Consider the following 12,781-nt stretch of genomic DNA (forward strand, 5'->3'; position numbering starts at 1 on the left):
TAGCAGCCTCCCCAAGCTTCCCGTGCTCTGGGTTGGGGCCCTGTCAGGTCATGCCACCCCCAGCAGCCTCCCCAAGCTTCCCGTGCTGCCCCCAGGGCTGACCAGGAGCTTCCCCAGGGCCCCTGGGCTCCTCGTGCCCGCAGGAACTTCTGGAGCAGAAAAGTGGCCACGGCTCCACTCCTGCTCCTGTCGCAGCCTCCCCGCCCGTCCTGGGGCTAGGGAGCAAGCTGCCGCTGGGCCCCTTTAGGGCGCGGGGACCCGGACCCTCCTTCCAGGGTGGCAGCACCCACCAGAGCCTCCTGTTGGGGGGGCAGCCAGGCCGTTGCTGCCCCAAGCCTCATCCCCACGAGGTCATGCCGCCCTCAGCAGCCCCCATGCTGCCCCCAAGGCCACACAGGGGGGTTGGGAGCCAGCGACAGCCAGGCGATGCCCCAGGGACAGTGCCAACAGGGCCTAGAGCAGGGTGGCAGGAGCCTGGGGCGCAGCTGCCTGGGCTCTATGGAGCCGGGCCAGGCTGCCTCAGCAGGGAGAAAGGGGAGCCACCCCGCTATGGGCCCCACCAGTGCTGGTTCTCGTGCATCCCGTCACTCCCAGCCCCCTGCCCCAGCCCCATGGCCAGACAGGGACCAGTGTGCCCCCCACACCTTACCCGAGCTTCCTGCCCCGGCACAGGCGGGAACAGCCTCATGGTCCCTCCAGCTGGTGGGCTGTATTTTGCCCATCCCTGGTCTTAAGTGATCTGACAACTTGGGTGAAAACAACAGATTGCCTTGTTTCCATTAGGCTTTTTCTGTGGGTTTTTTCAAGTTAAGAACATTCCTTCTCATCCAGTGAAGACACAGCTTGGGTGTGCAGGAGATTGTCTCTTGTAAATTCTCACTGCACAAAAAAGACAGATGCCTAAATAGTCCAGGACAGATTTTCTCCTTCACTAATATGCAGAGGATTTTACAAGTGGGACAGAGCAGTACCAATGGCATTATACCATCTCAGGGATTTTTCCCATCCCTTTGGTATTCTCAGCCAGATTTTAGTCCTGAGGCAGTCAAAAGGACTACAAAGAGTAACAAGAAAAGCTGGTTTCCAATCTCAAGGGGAAACGCAATAAAAACAAAACCAACCACTTGTGATGTCTCTTTCTTCAAATTGTCCAGACTGCTGGATTTCTGCAGGGCTGAAGTTCTAAAACAACATAAGACATTAAAATGTTGCGTCACCCAAGGCTAGCCCTGCTATGAACTATGCTTCAACGTTGAGTGTATTATAAAGTAAAAACCTACATAGTTTGTTACAATATCATTTAAAATGGTCAAAGCAAAGTTGAAGCAATCGCTGCATTGCTCAAAACTCCTGTACTTCAGTTAAGCATTGCAATGAGATAGATCTTCCATGTCATAATTGCTGTGTTTGAATGAAAGAGGAAGAGCCAATATTGTACTGACAGGATACTTGGCTCCCAAATTCTTTGCTTCTCAGTTCAAATAATATTTAAAAAATGTTAACTGAAATGGGTTTACATGAACCAAACTGGGGAAACAGCATGCATAATTTGCTGTTTTCAGTGTTTAATCTTCCTATGTATATACAGCAACAATGCCCGTTTTGTATATAGGCTTCAGGAATGGCATAAGGGGGCATTAAAGATTCTCCCAAGCTGAAATAATACTTTAAAAGATATGTATTTGTAAAGCATAAATACAACTATTTTAAAAGAAGGGAAAAGTTACCTATTTTGGGACTGTATCAAAAACAGAGGGGCTGGAAAAAGCCAACCTACTTCAGGATTAGAGCCAATTTAAGACCACAGTAAACATTAGAAAAACACTGATCTGATTTAATTTTAACATCTTTGCCAATAAATATTACCTAATTGCAGTTTAAAAAAATGTAGGCTGAGACATGCAAGTGCTTTGGCATATATTACCGTAAATCCTATTGATACTTAGCAGCATAGGTCATAAAGAAGTAGAGCTGAAAGGGACCACCAGAGGTCATCTAGTCCAACCTCCTGACTGAGGCAGAATCATCCCTATCCAAACCATCCCATCCAACCATAATCTAAATTCTACATAAGACTATCCTCAACCCTGACATCCATAGGTAAAATGGGAACCACAGCAGCCAATGTCCTGCTTCTATAAAATGTTGTCAATATGCACTCAAGAGGTTCCAGGTAGAGGGCCATGCTCCCCCACCCCCACTACAGAGGAAGGCAAAAATCCAAAAAGCCCATACCAATCTGACCATGGGTTAAAATTCCTTCCTGACCCCAAATATGGTAATTGGTCTGACCCCCAGCAGAGGGACAAGACCTTCTAGCTAGAAACCTCTGGCTTCACTCCTAGTAGAAGAATCAGCACACCCCAGTTGAAGTCCCCAACCTTAGCTGTAGCAAATACCTAATGCCTCTGGGGAGGTTTAAAAATCACCCTGACATGCATATCAGAAAAAAGGGGCAAAGGGGGAGAACAGGAGCAACCTGCGAAGCCAAAAGCATGGGAAATACCCATGGTAGAAAATAGGCATAGCTATGCCTAGATCATCCCTGATCAGGGGCTGTCCAACCTCTTTGAACACCTGCAGTGATGGACAGCCCACAACTTCCCTAGGCAGTCTGTTCCACTGCCTCACAGTGAAGAAGTTTTTTCCAGATATCCAATCTAAATTTACTTTGCTGCAACTTCAGACTATTAGTCTGTGTCCTCCTCTATGTAGCAAGAACAAAAAGGTGCTTTACCTCTTCTTTATGGCAGCCCTTCAAATATTTGAAGGCTGCTATCATGTCCCCTCTTAAACACCTTTTCCACAAGCTGAACCTTTTCCACATGCATAGCTCCTTCAGCCTCTCATACAACTTGCCTGCCAAGTCCTTGACCATCTTTGTTGCCTGCCTCTGGACCCTCTCAAACTTCTCCATGTCCTTCTTAAGATGTGGAGCCCAGAAATGCACATAGTAATCCAGATGAGGCCTAACCAATGCTGAGTAGAGAGGCACTATCACCTCCTGTGTCTTGCATCTAATGCTTCTATTGATGCATTCCAAAATGGCATTCGCCGGTTGTGTGGCTATATCACTGCAGACTCATAAGTCTGTGATCTACCAAGACTCCCAAGTCCTTTTTCACAGAGCTGCCATTCAGCCAGGTGTCCCCCATTTTGTATTTGTGTTTTTGATTATTCCTCATGAAGTGTAGCACCTTGCATTTGTTCGCATTGAACTTCATCCTGTTAGCTCTAGCCCAACTTTCCAATGTCAAGATCCTTCTGAATTGCACTCACATCCTTCAGCATGTTCACAGCCCTTCCCAGTTCCACGTCATCCTCACTCAAGAAGATTTCTATGCCAGCAACCAAATAGTTAACAAACACATTGAACAGCACTAGACCAAGGACAGACCCCTATGGGCTCTACTCAAAACCTTCTGCCATTCTGACATGGACCCATGAATAATTACCCTTTGCCTGCAGCCATTCAGCCGGTTATTGATCCACTTTGTAGTAGTTTTATTCAGCCCACATTTCTCCAATTTGTTTATGAGACGGTCATGCAGGACCTGGACAAAAGATTTGCTGAAGTCCACATACATTATATCCACAGCATTCCCTTCATCAACCCAAACAGTTACTTTGTCAAAGGCGGCAATCAGGTATGTTTGACATGACTTGTTTTTCATAAATCAATGCTGGTTGCTTGCAGGCAACCCTTCCTCCTCCAGATGCTTGCAGGTGATCTTGCTTAGGATATACCCCAGGAACTTCCCAGGTACTGAGGTGAGGCTAACCTGCCTGTAGTTCCCCAGGTCCTCCCTTCTTGCCTTTTTTTAAAGAGGAGCACCATGTTGGCCCTTTTCCAGTCCTCTAGTATCTGTCCTGTCACCCACACCGTCACAAAAATCATTGCCAAGGGCTCCAAGATGTCCTCCATCAGTTCCTTCAGGACCTGGGGATGAAGCTCATCTGGCTCTGCTGACTTGAATTCATGAAGACCCAACAAAAGCTCTCTCACCATCTCTCTTGTCATCTCCTCCCTCAGCTTGCTTATCCAAATAATACCTGTTAGCCCTTGGCAGCTGAATTTTTTTGTGATGACTGAGGCAAAGTAGCTGTTGAGTAGCTCTGCCTTCTTTGTATTCTGATTTAGAAGTTCCCCCTGACTTGTTAACGGAGAATTCACAGCTTCCTTCGTCCTTCTTTTCTGGCCAACTTACTTATAGAACCTCTTCTTGTTGTCCTTAGCCTCCTTTGTGCCAGGTGCAGTTTATTCTTTGTTTGCCTTCCTAATTTTGTCCCTGCAGGTTCTTGCTATTCCCTGGTATGTGTCCTAGGTGATTTGCCTGTTCTTCCATTGCCTGTATGTTTTCCTTTTGCATGTCAAGCATTTTAGAAGCTGCTTGTGCAGTGACATTGGTCTCTTGCCATTCTTCTTGTGCTTCCATTGTGCTGGGGGAGATTTTCTTGTTGGACTTCCAATACTGTGCCCCTTAGAAGCTCCCAGCCCTCCTATCATGCCTGTTAAAACTCCCTGATTTGGATGAAATCCACCTTCTTGAATTCTAGCATCCTAATTTTGCTGACCTCATGCTTTCACCATTGCAAAAATCTAACGTATTGTGATAGCTTCCTCCCAAGTTACCCAACTCCTTCATATCTTCCACCAGTTCTTCCCTGTTGGTCAGGACAAGATCCAAGACAGATGATCCCCTAATTGTATTCTCCACTTTCTAGAAGATAAAATTATCCTCCATACAGGTTAGGAACCAGCATGACATTTTGTTTTACTGCATTGCTTTTCCAGCAGATACCATCCCATAGCTTTTGGATAGATTTGTCACCTGCTTGAAGAGTACCTCATCCACCTTCTCTTCCTGATTAGGTGGCCTATAATAAATCCCCACCATTACGGACACATCTTTCACCTTTCAATTTCACCCAAATGCATTCTGCTTTGCCATCTTCTTCCTCCTGAACCAAGGAACAAGTGTATGTGTTCCTGACTTACAAGACAATACCACCACCCTTCCTCCCAACCCTGTCCTTCCATAATAGTGCTACCCTCAAGGTTCCCATTCCAGTCATAAGAGCTATCCCACCAGGTCTTAGTGATACCAATCAGATTGTAGTTCTTTTCACAAGCTGCAGCTTCCAACTCCACTCACTGTCAAAGAAGCCAAAGCCTTCATCACCAATCAGCTCCTTTAATCTTACTCTTTGGTTACATTGCTGCTAGCGGACTACTTATACTTTGGTAACACCTTGCTGTAAATTTTAGTAGCTATGGAAAAATCTACACTTACTGCAAATTTGCCTTAATGCAAATGATGCTGTTGTGTCTATAACTAAGCTGTTTATATGAAGTCCAAACAATTCTCCAAAGCAGGGGTTGTCAACCGGGAGTATGCGTACCCCCAGGGGTACTTAGAAAGGTCTTTGGGGTACGCGTGGGCAGGCAGGCAGGCACAGAGCATGCCCCAGGGCACTGCAGTGTCTCCCCCAACACGTTCACCTCTTACCTGTGGGAAGGCTGTGCCAGGCACTGCCGGCCCCATGCAGCACACCACAGTGCCTCTCCACCTCCACCCCAGCTTGCTCTCTTGATTGGCTGCCAGGGTCTCAATGGTGGGGGAGGATGAGTTAAGTGTGTTTCTATGCCAGCTCCCAGGAGCAGGGCCAGGAGGTGGGGGGGTGCAAGGGCAGCAGCGCCCCTCTGTGGGCCACACAGACGCTGCCTGGCTCAACTGGGGGCAGGGTCACATGTGGCAGTCACCACCACCACCACCCTGCACCGCTTTCCCACGGCTGGTTGCACGTGCAGCTCCACGGGCTGCTGACAGGCGATGCGCGATTGTCTGGGTGCGAGGCCCATCAGCAGCTTGCAGAGCCTCACGTGCAACCAGCTGTGGGAAAGTGGGGTGCAGTGGCGATGGCAGTGGGGGGAAGCAGCGGCCGCCACGTGCAAGCAACCCCCACCCAGCATCCAGCCGCCACCACCAGAAGGGGTACACTTGCTAAAAAAGGTTGAAAACCTCTGGTCCACAGCATTAGATCACCTTTTTGCTCATTCCATTCATGTCAATGTCTTTTTTTCTTGCAAGAAAAACACTGAGGCCACATTGTTGGTGCTCCATGAACAACAAAGAAATACTTTTTAGATTTTAAAACCAACAAAACCCATTGCATTTGGTAAGCAAACAATCTGGCCCCTGTTCACATTCTAATATATCCGTGCTAGTTTCCTGAAACTGACTTAACATTCCAATTATCCATGTGTCGCTAACAAACTCAATTTTAATTAATACTCTCGTGGTATTTTTTGGATACATATGCCACTTAGAAACAGAAGTGGCCATACCTTGTTTCACTTGTAATTTCTGGGTTCAGCTGTGCTTTTACTTTTTCTGCACCTGCTTTGGAGCTTTTTGGTGTTGATGAAAAAGAAGGGATTGAGACCTGCAAGATGCTGGTGTGGACCTGGAGGGAATTCTAAAAGAAGAAAGAATAGATTGTTACATTGCTATGGGTTAAAACTATATAACTATTGAATGACAGTAAGAATAAAATAGAAACAGATGTATGAAATACTGCATCTCCAGGGTATAATAAACCAATATATTCCCATATCAACTTAATTTTAATGCTTGTAAAATAGGCCAGGTGGCACTGGAGATTAAGGGCTTACATCACTATAATCAGCATTTAGAGCTTCATAAGCCAGAAATGGATATATAATATATAGTCCTACACCCATGTAATGTATTTGAATTCAGTCCAGAATTACAGCAGAAAAAATTAAAAAACCTAAAATAATTTTAATTAGATGGGGAAAAATAACTAATTCTTATATAGTTGGCAGTATTCCCACAAAAATCTGTACTCTCCACAAAACAGAAAAAAAAACAACGGAAGATTTAAGGAAACTTCCCAAAACCCAGAAGGCTCACCAAAACGCAGTCTTGGCTTGTATAATACAACACCACCAGGAGTAACCTTTCAAGTAGTGATATATTGAGAGAAAAAGACAGATACCTCTTCGAGGAAGCTCACACTATACTCTTCGCAACCTGGAGAGCCAATTACTGGAGTCAGGGACAGGCTCTTTTCTGGATCAATTAGATTCTGTGCATCCAATAAAACTGCTGAAACAGATCCTGAATTCACAAACTCTTCATATTCACCTTCTTTGCCTAATAGAAGAGAAAGGGAAATCCTGTGGGCTTTATTGCTGCATACAAGATAGGGTCTGTTTTCATGAAGAGCAAAGCATGATTCTTGTTTAAGGACTGAGGGTAGGTGCCTGGAGGATGGTAATGGTGATGGAAGAAAAGTGTAAGAGTAGGGTGAGTTGCTTTTTTAATCCTTTCCTGCCAGAAGTCGTGACTTCCCAACACAGCTTTAAAAACCCCCTCCCCTAATGAAAACAATCACATCAGCGCTTAACAGCAGACATTCTAATTTCAGCAGGACCAAGTATCAATGACCCTTAGGCATCTATATGATTGTTGCAGTTGCAGTGCCAATATCCAATAAGATGAATAAATTCTCACACTATGAGCCACACCCTTTAATGGTATAACATGGGATAAGCTCCACTGACTTTAGTCGAACTACATCAGCTTTCGCTACCTGAGGATTTAGCTTTGTAAAATCCCTATTTTGTAGAATGTGATACCAGTAATATTACACAGAACTGTGGCAGACGAGATTCAACAAGAACTTTTTATTTATTTAATCCAACAGATGAATTTTAACTCATAGTTTTAAATGAATGTCCTAAAATCATGTGTGTAGTGGAGTCCAGACCAAACAAATTATTTCAAGTGCCAAGTGCTTGTGGAAATTGGAAGTGGGACCCTGACTTTAACACCTGGGGTGAAATATTCTGAAGTGCCATGCTAAAAGATGGAGACTAGAGATATGGGACTATAGCAGAGGTGGGCCAGAAAATTTAGAAAATTAATATTTATCTGCCCCTGGCTGCCTGTCATGCAGCCCTCAATGGCTTGCCAAAACTCAGTAAGCGGCCCTCTGCCTGAAATATTTGCCCATCCCTGGACTAGAGCGTAACTCCACTGCCACCAACATGCCTTGCCAGTTCTGGACTACTGCAGGAATTAGCATGACTAAATTACAGCAGTCTATCTCCAGATAACAGCATCAGCTGGCATTCCCATAATGCTTTGCACCAGAAGCACAGTCCCTCTTATATTGGACAAGTTTCTCTTACTCTCTGACTCACCCTGGAGAAGCCCATTAAGTGAGGCTCATGGAGGGGTCCTTGGAGAGCAGCGCAAGCTGCCTTATGCAAAAACTGAACGGCAAGGAGACTGAACCACAGCAGTGTAAAGAGTCCACAACTTAGGTAGTTTTCTCACCCTTGCAATTTTATTTCTGTTATCATACCTGAAACCCAAACTCTGCACACAAGCATTTCAGTGGGAGCATTTTCAATACACTGAACATCTTTGTCCTTATTATAATGTTAAACACTGAAACTCTGGGGCACATATATTTCTTTTCCCATCTTGACTGAACCAAAATGGAGCAGACAAATATGTCAGTCTGAAATTTAAATGAAAAACCAAAATCTCCATTATGCCAGCTCAGTTAACCATAGGGAAAATGGGGTACAAAGCAAAGAAGAAAACAACATAAAAAAAACAAACACAGGGAATCAATTTCTATGCTAGCTTTAAATAAGGGGGGGGGGGGGGGGGGGGGGAAGAGGGGGAAATCACCATTTTGCACAATACTACAAATCAATTGCATCTCATTCTACTAGTTTATAGTTTGCATACAGGTTTCCTCACTTTATAAGGGTTCTGTATGTGCAAATTCGCTCTTATGCAATGACCCTTTTTATACCAACAATGCAAGGTAAATTCACTCTTATGCAATCGGTGTTGTGAAAGCCCACAGTCAGCTGCTTTGTGCGGTGCATTGTGGGAGTGACGTGCACCAAAATAGTCTCCTGTGTGGATCCTCACTCATTGTCTGCAACATGTGTTTCTGTAGTTGCCATCCCCTTTATGATAGTGCCCTGTGCTTGTGTGTAGTCTGCTGTTGGCGAGTATCAAAATTGTCTTTTAAAAGTGGTAGAAATAGTTTTAGGAGTCAGTACAGTTGAGGTGTTGGAACATATCCCTATTTGTTACATTGTAAACAAATGCCATTTTCCAAGAACGCATGTACAGCATAAAGCAAGGGAAAACTGTATTTCTCTTTCACTGTACCACGCTCTCATTCCCTAACTAGTGCAGTAATATTGAAATATGTGGATTTCTACCCTGCTGATCAATACCAGCATGCTACATAACTGATATTCACAAGAAAAGGTATTGAGGCATTCCTAGTACGAGTCTGTAATTAATTGTCAAAGCATTTTTGTATCTGAATTTAAATCTTACTGCTTGCTTTTCCCAAACTAAAATTTGGTCTGTTCTGTGAAGTGTACGAGAGAGAGAGAGAACCTGAGAGAACAAAAATTATTTTACGAGCCTCCCTTTTTTACGTGTTAAGCAATTTCTCACTCTCTCCCCCGCTGCTCTTCCCAATATTAAATAGGTGCGTTTGTAATCCTAGCAACCTTCACCAATGTCATGCAAGGGTTCTCATTCATTACCTAGTCACATGAGGTTTGCATACGAGGCCCACAAACTATGTACCTCATGACCCTGGTAAATAAATTACCAGTCATGAAGAGCTACAACTTGATCCAAAAACCACTACAGTCAACAGAATAACTATCACTGACATGAACAGATATGAGATTACGCTCTTTATGGGGAGGGAAGGAGTGGCGTCAGCATATCACTTGTTTAATCAGGAATTTGTAAAATGCTTTTATGTATAGCTTTATGGAAGGGATAAGGTAGAAAACATACTATTCATATGATATTAGGGCATTTTGGCGATCAAGGATATAATGAAACTGCTATGGGTGGCTAAGGCAATGTGAGGTGGGCATTTTTTTAAAATATTTTTTATATCAGAAATATTATACAGAATTTCTACATATTCGTGATTAAACTAGAAATACTACTATTTTATCCAAAACAGTTGAAATCTAATTCATGGTTTTAAATAACCGTAAAAATACATGTGTAGTAGATTACAGACCAGACAAATTCTTTCAAGTGCCAGGGTGTTTGGGTAGCTTGCTTGAAAAGCTGTATTTTCACACTGTTTAATGGTTCTCAGGATACCTGCATTTTTATTTGTGGTTTTTAACAGTACTGTTTGCAGAGGTCAAGCAAGCTCAAGCCACAAACACGTGGCAGGACCATCTTAAAGTTTTTATTGGAGGAATCTTTCCCTTCTCTTCTTTAAAAATGGTCCTAGGAATAAGGCTGGAGAAGAACTTTACCCCTATAAATCCTAGGAAAATTGCAAGTGCCACAAGTCACTGGGGGATATGGAAAAGCCCCCAAAATCCCCTACGATTCACTGACCCTACCATTCTGTGTTGATCTCCTTAGATCCATCCCTTTGTGTAGGTCCTCAATATTAACACTCCTCCCCCATAGAGCACTGGCAGTTCATGCAGCAAGACTTCCTTCTCTGTTTCCTAATGGCTTTCTAACACCTGCAGTTAAAGTGCCTCACAGGCCTGCAAAATGGAGAATTGGTGGGAGAGGAAGATGCTTCTTTCCATATCCTCCTCCTTGCAGGCCTTGCAAAGAGACTTGTAGGAAGTAATGAACCTCCTCTCCACACTTTGCATTCCAGGACCAATACAGAAGGGCTGATGGAACAAAACATCCAAACTCTTCACCACAAAAATGAATCGAGTATACTGCCTTCTCAATACAGCCTATCTTCACCCTAGAGCCTTTTATGTCCCACCCGCCAATGACCTGGGAAAACTTACTACTCCCCAGGTAAGTTTCTTCGTGAGCTTTAAGATTTTCATTGGGTTTTCCCTGTAGCTTGAATATAACCTCATCGGCCCCTTCCCTCTAAAAGCCAATCAACCTCATAAAGGATAAACAAGCGAACCCTAAGGTTTGTCAGTAGGTAGGGCTGGGTGGCACTTTAGAGATTGGTTCAGAGAGGCACAAGCTTTTGTAAGCAACAACCTATTTTGTCAGATGCTGGTTGTTTGTGGAGGTTTGAGGTTGGTCAATCTGAAAAAACTCCATCTCCAAGTGCAAGATAACTCAATACTATAAGCCACTATGCTTCCTCTGTTGAACGGTGCGTGACCATGGAAGGTTAATATTCGAAATACTATCAAATTCTGCTGTAAAAATATTAGGTAGCCTTCTAGCTAGCAAAATACTACAGTGCATTTTAGCAGTTACTGTTTGGGGCAAATCTAATAGGAATACAACAACTGTGATATAAAATTTATACACAGCATAAAGAATTGCAGAATAAAAACCACGCAATTCTTGAAAGAGTACATCAATGCATGTGTGCATGCACGCACCCTTGGGTTCAAGGTAAGACTGCACAGACCACTAGAAACCCAGTCTTTTCTAACTTTTGAGTGATTTAGATTTCTAAATCAAATAACTCTTTGTAATGCAATTAATATGATGCTAGGTAGGCTTTTTAAAAAAGGAAAAATGTAAAATAAATTCTCTCATGAGTAGGGATCTCTGTAATCATGCCAGAAGTGCCCCCCACAGCAGCTCCTTTAATTTTTTTTATTTCACTGCTGACCCCTCCCTCCCGATTGGCAGAGGGGTGGGCCCCTCTGGTCAGGATGTTTGCTACTGATTGTTGGGGAAATGAAAAATACAGTTTTAAATGTGTCATGGTTTTTGCCTCCCCACTGGTCCACAGCAAGCAGTCAAGCCACCAGGGCCCCTCTGCCAATCAGTGGTGGGGAGGCAAACAACACAGTTTTTGCTTCACTGGCAATCAGCGGCAAATGGCCTAGCCAGCTGGCCCCCTCCGCCAATCAGGGACAGGTAGAGCAAGTGGTGAAATGAAAAAAAAATTGAAGGAGTCACTGCGGGGGCTACTTCCTCTGCGATTTACAGAGATTCCTACACATGAAATTTTTAACAGCCTCCCCACCACCAGAGCACATCATCATCAAAATGCTGAAATTTTAGCACTGCAGCCCACTATTCTAACACAGGATTAAGTGGAGAAAGCAGTCTTCCCAGAGAGGAAAAGACAACTGGTATCAGACTGCTAATTTCTAAGGGTGGCCTGGGGAAGCCTGGTCCAACCGTGTTTGTTCTCTTCCCACCTACCACAGAAAATGGGGCTTTTGTTCCAAGTGGCATCCCTAGGGGGTAAGGGATACAAACAGGGGATAACACCACACCGGGGGCAAAAACAGTTAACCTGGATCTTTTACAGGTGCTCTGGAAGTTCAGCTATTATTTTGGCAGGTTACCAATTCCCCACCCCGGGGAAAGCAGAAGCAAGAGTGGGGGAATTGCAATTCTTAACAGTTTTAAGTCAGCTAAGTCCAGATGGAATTTAACAAAATAAAGAAAGAGACTTCTACAGCTCAAAGGCCTTTCCCTTGCTGACCTTAAAAAGGCCTACCATGGAGATATAAAAGCTTTAAAGGGAATTAGAAAAAAAACTGATGAAATACAAGAGGCAAATTAGACTATAGGAGACATTAGCAACCACCTGTTAAATAATCAAGGCCAGATTCAAAGTATGGGAATCAATCTAATACTATGACAATGTGCGTGCAAAATAAAGTGCAAAAATCTTCAGACTTGCACTGTACCTTTTTTACCTTGAGCCAGTATGACCATGTCTTGCACTTTTTTATACCGATTGAGGGATTGTCGAAGTTCTTCTATCTTCCGAT

The 12,781-nt window shown here is 43.9% G+C and overlaps 1 protein-coding gene across 9 annotated transcripts in view; it reads right to left on the reverse strand.

The window, feature by feature from the left end:
- Positions 1-12,781, reverse strand: part of PPFIBP1 (PPFIA binding protein 1) — a 183,965-nt gene that overhangs the window by 32,877 nt on the left and 138,307 nt on the right. For 7 of the 9 annotated variants that reach the window (XM_025194367.1, XM_025194369.1, XM_025194366.1 and 4 more), the window contains 4 exons: positions 12,698-12,781; positions 7,024-7,181; positions 6,350-6,480; positions 1,122-1,182 (listed from right to left, as the gene is read on the reverse strand). In XM_025194367.1, the coding sequence (XP_025050152.1) occupies positions 1,122-1,182; positions 6,350-6,480; positions 7,024-7,181; positions 12,698-12,781 (434 nt within the window). The remainder of the gene's footprint in view (positions 1-1,121; positions 1,183-6,349; positions 6,481-7,023; positions 7,182-12,697) is intronic. The other 2 variants (XM_025194372.1, XM_025194373.1) reach the window with 1 other exon arrangement.

This window comes from Alligator sinensis, unplaced genomic scaffold (assembly GCF_000455745.1).
Source record: "Alligator sinensis unplaced genomic scaffold, ASM45574v1 scaffold696_1, whole genome shotgun sequence".
Classification (NCBI taxonomy): Eukaryota; Metazoa; Chordata; order Crocodylia; family Alligatoridae; genus Alligator; species Alligator sinensis.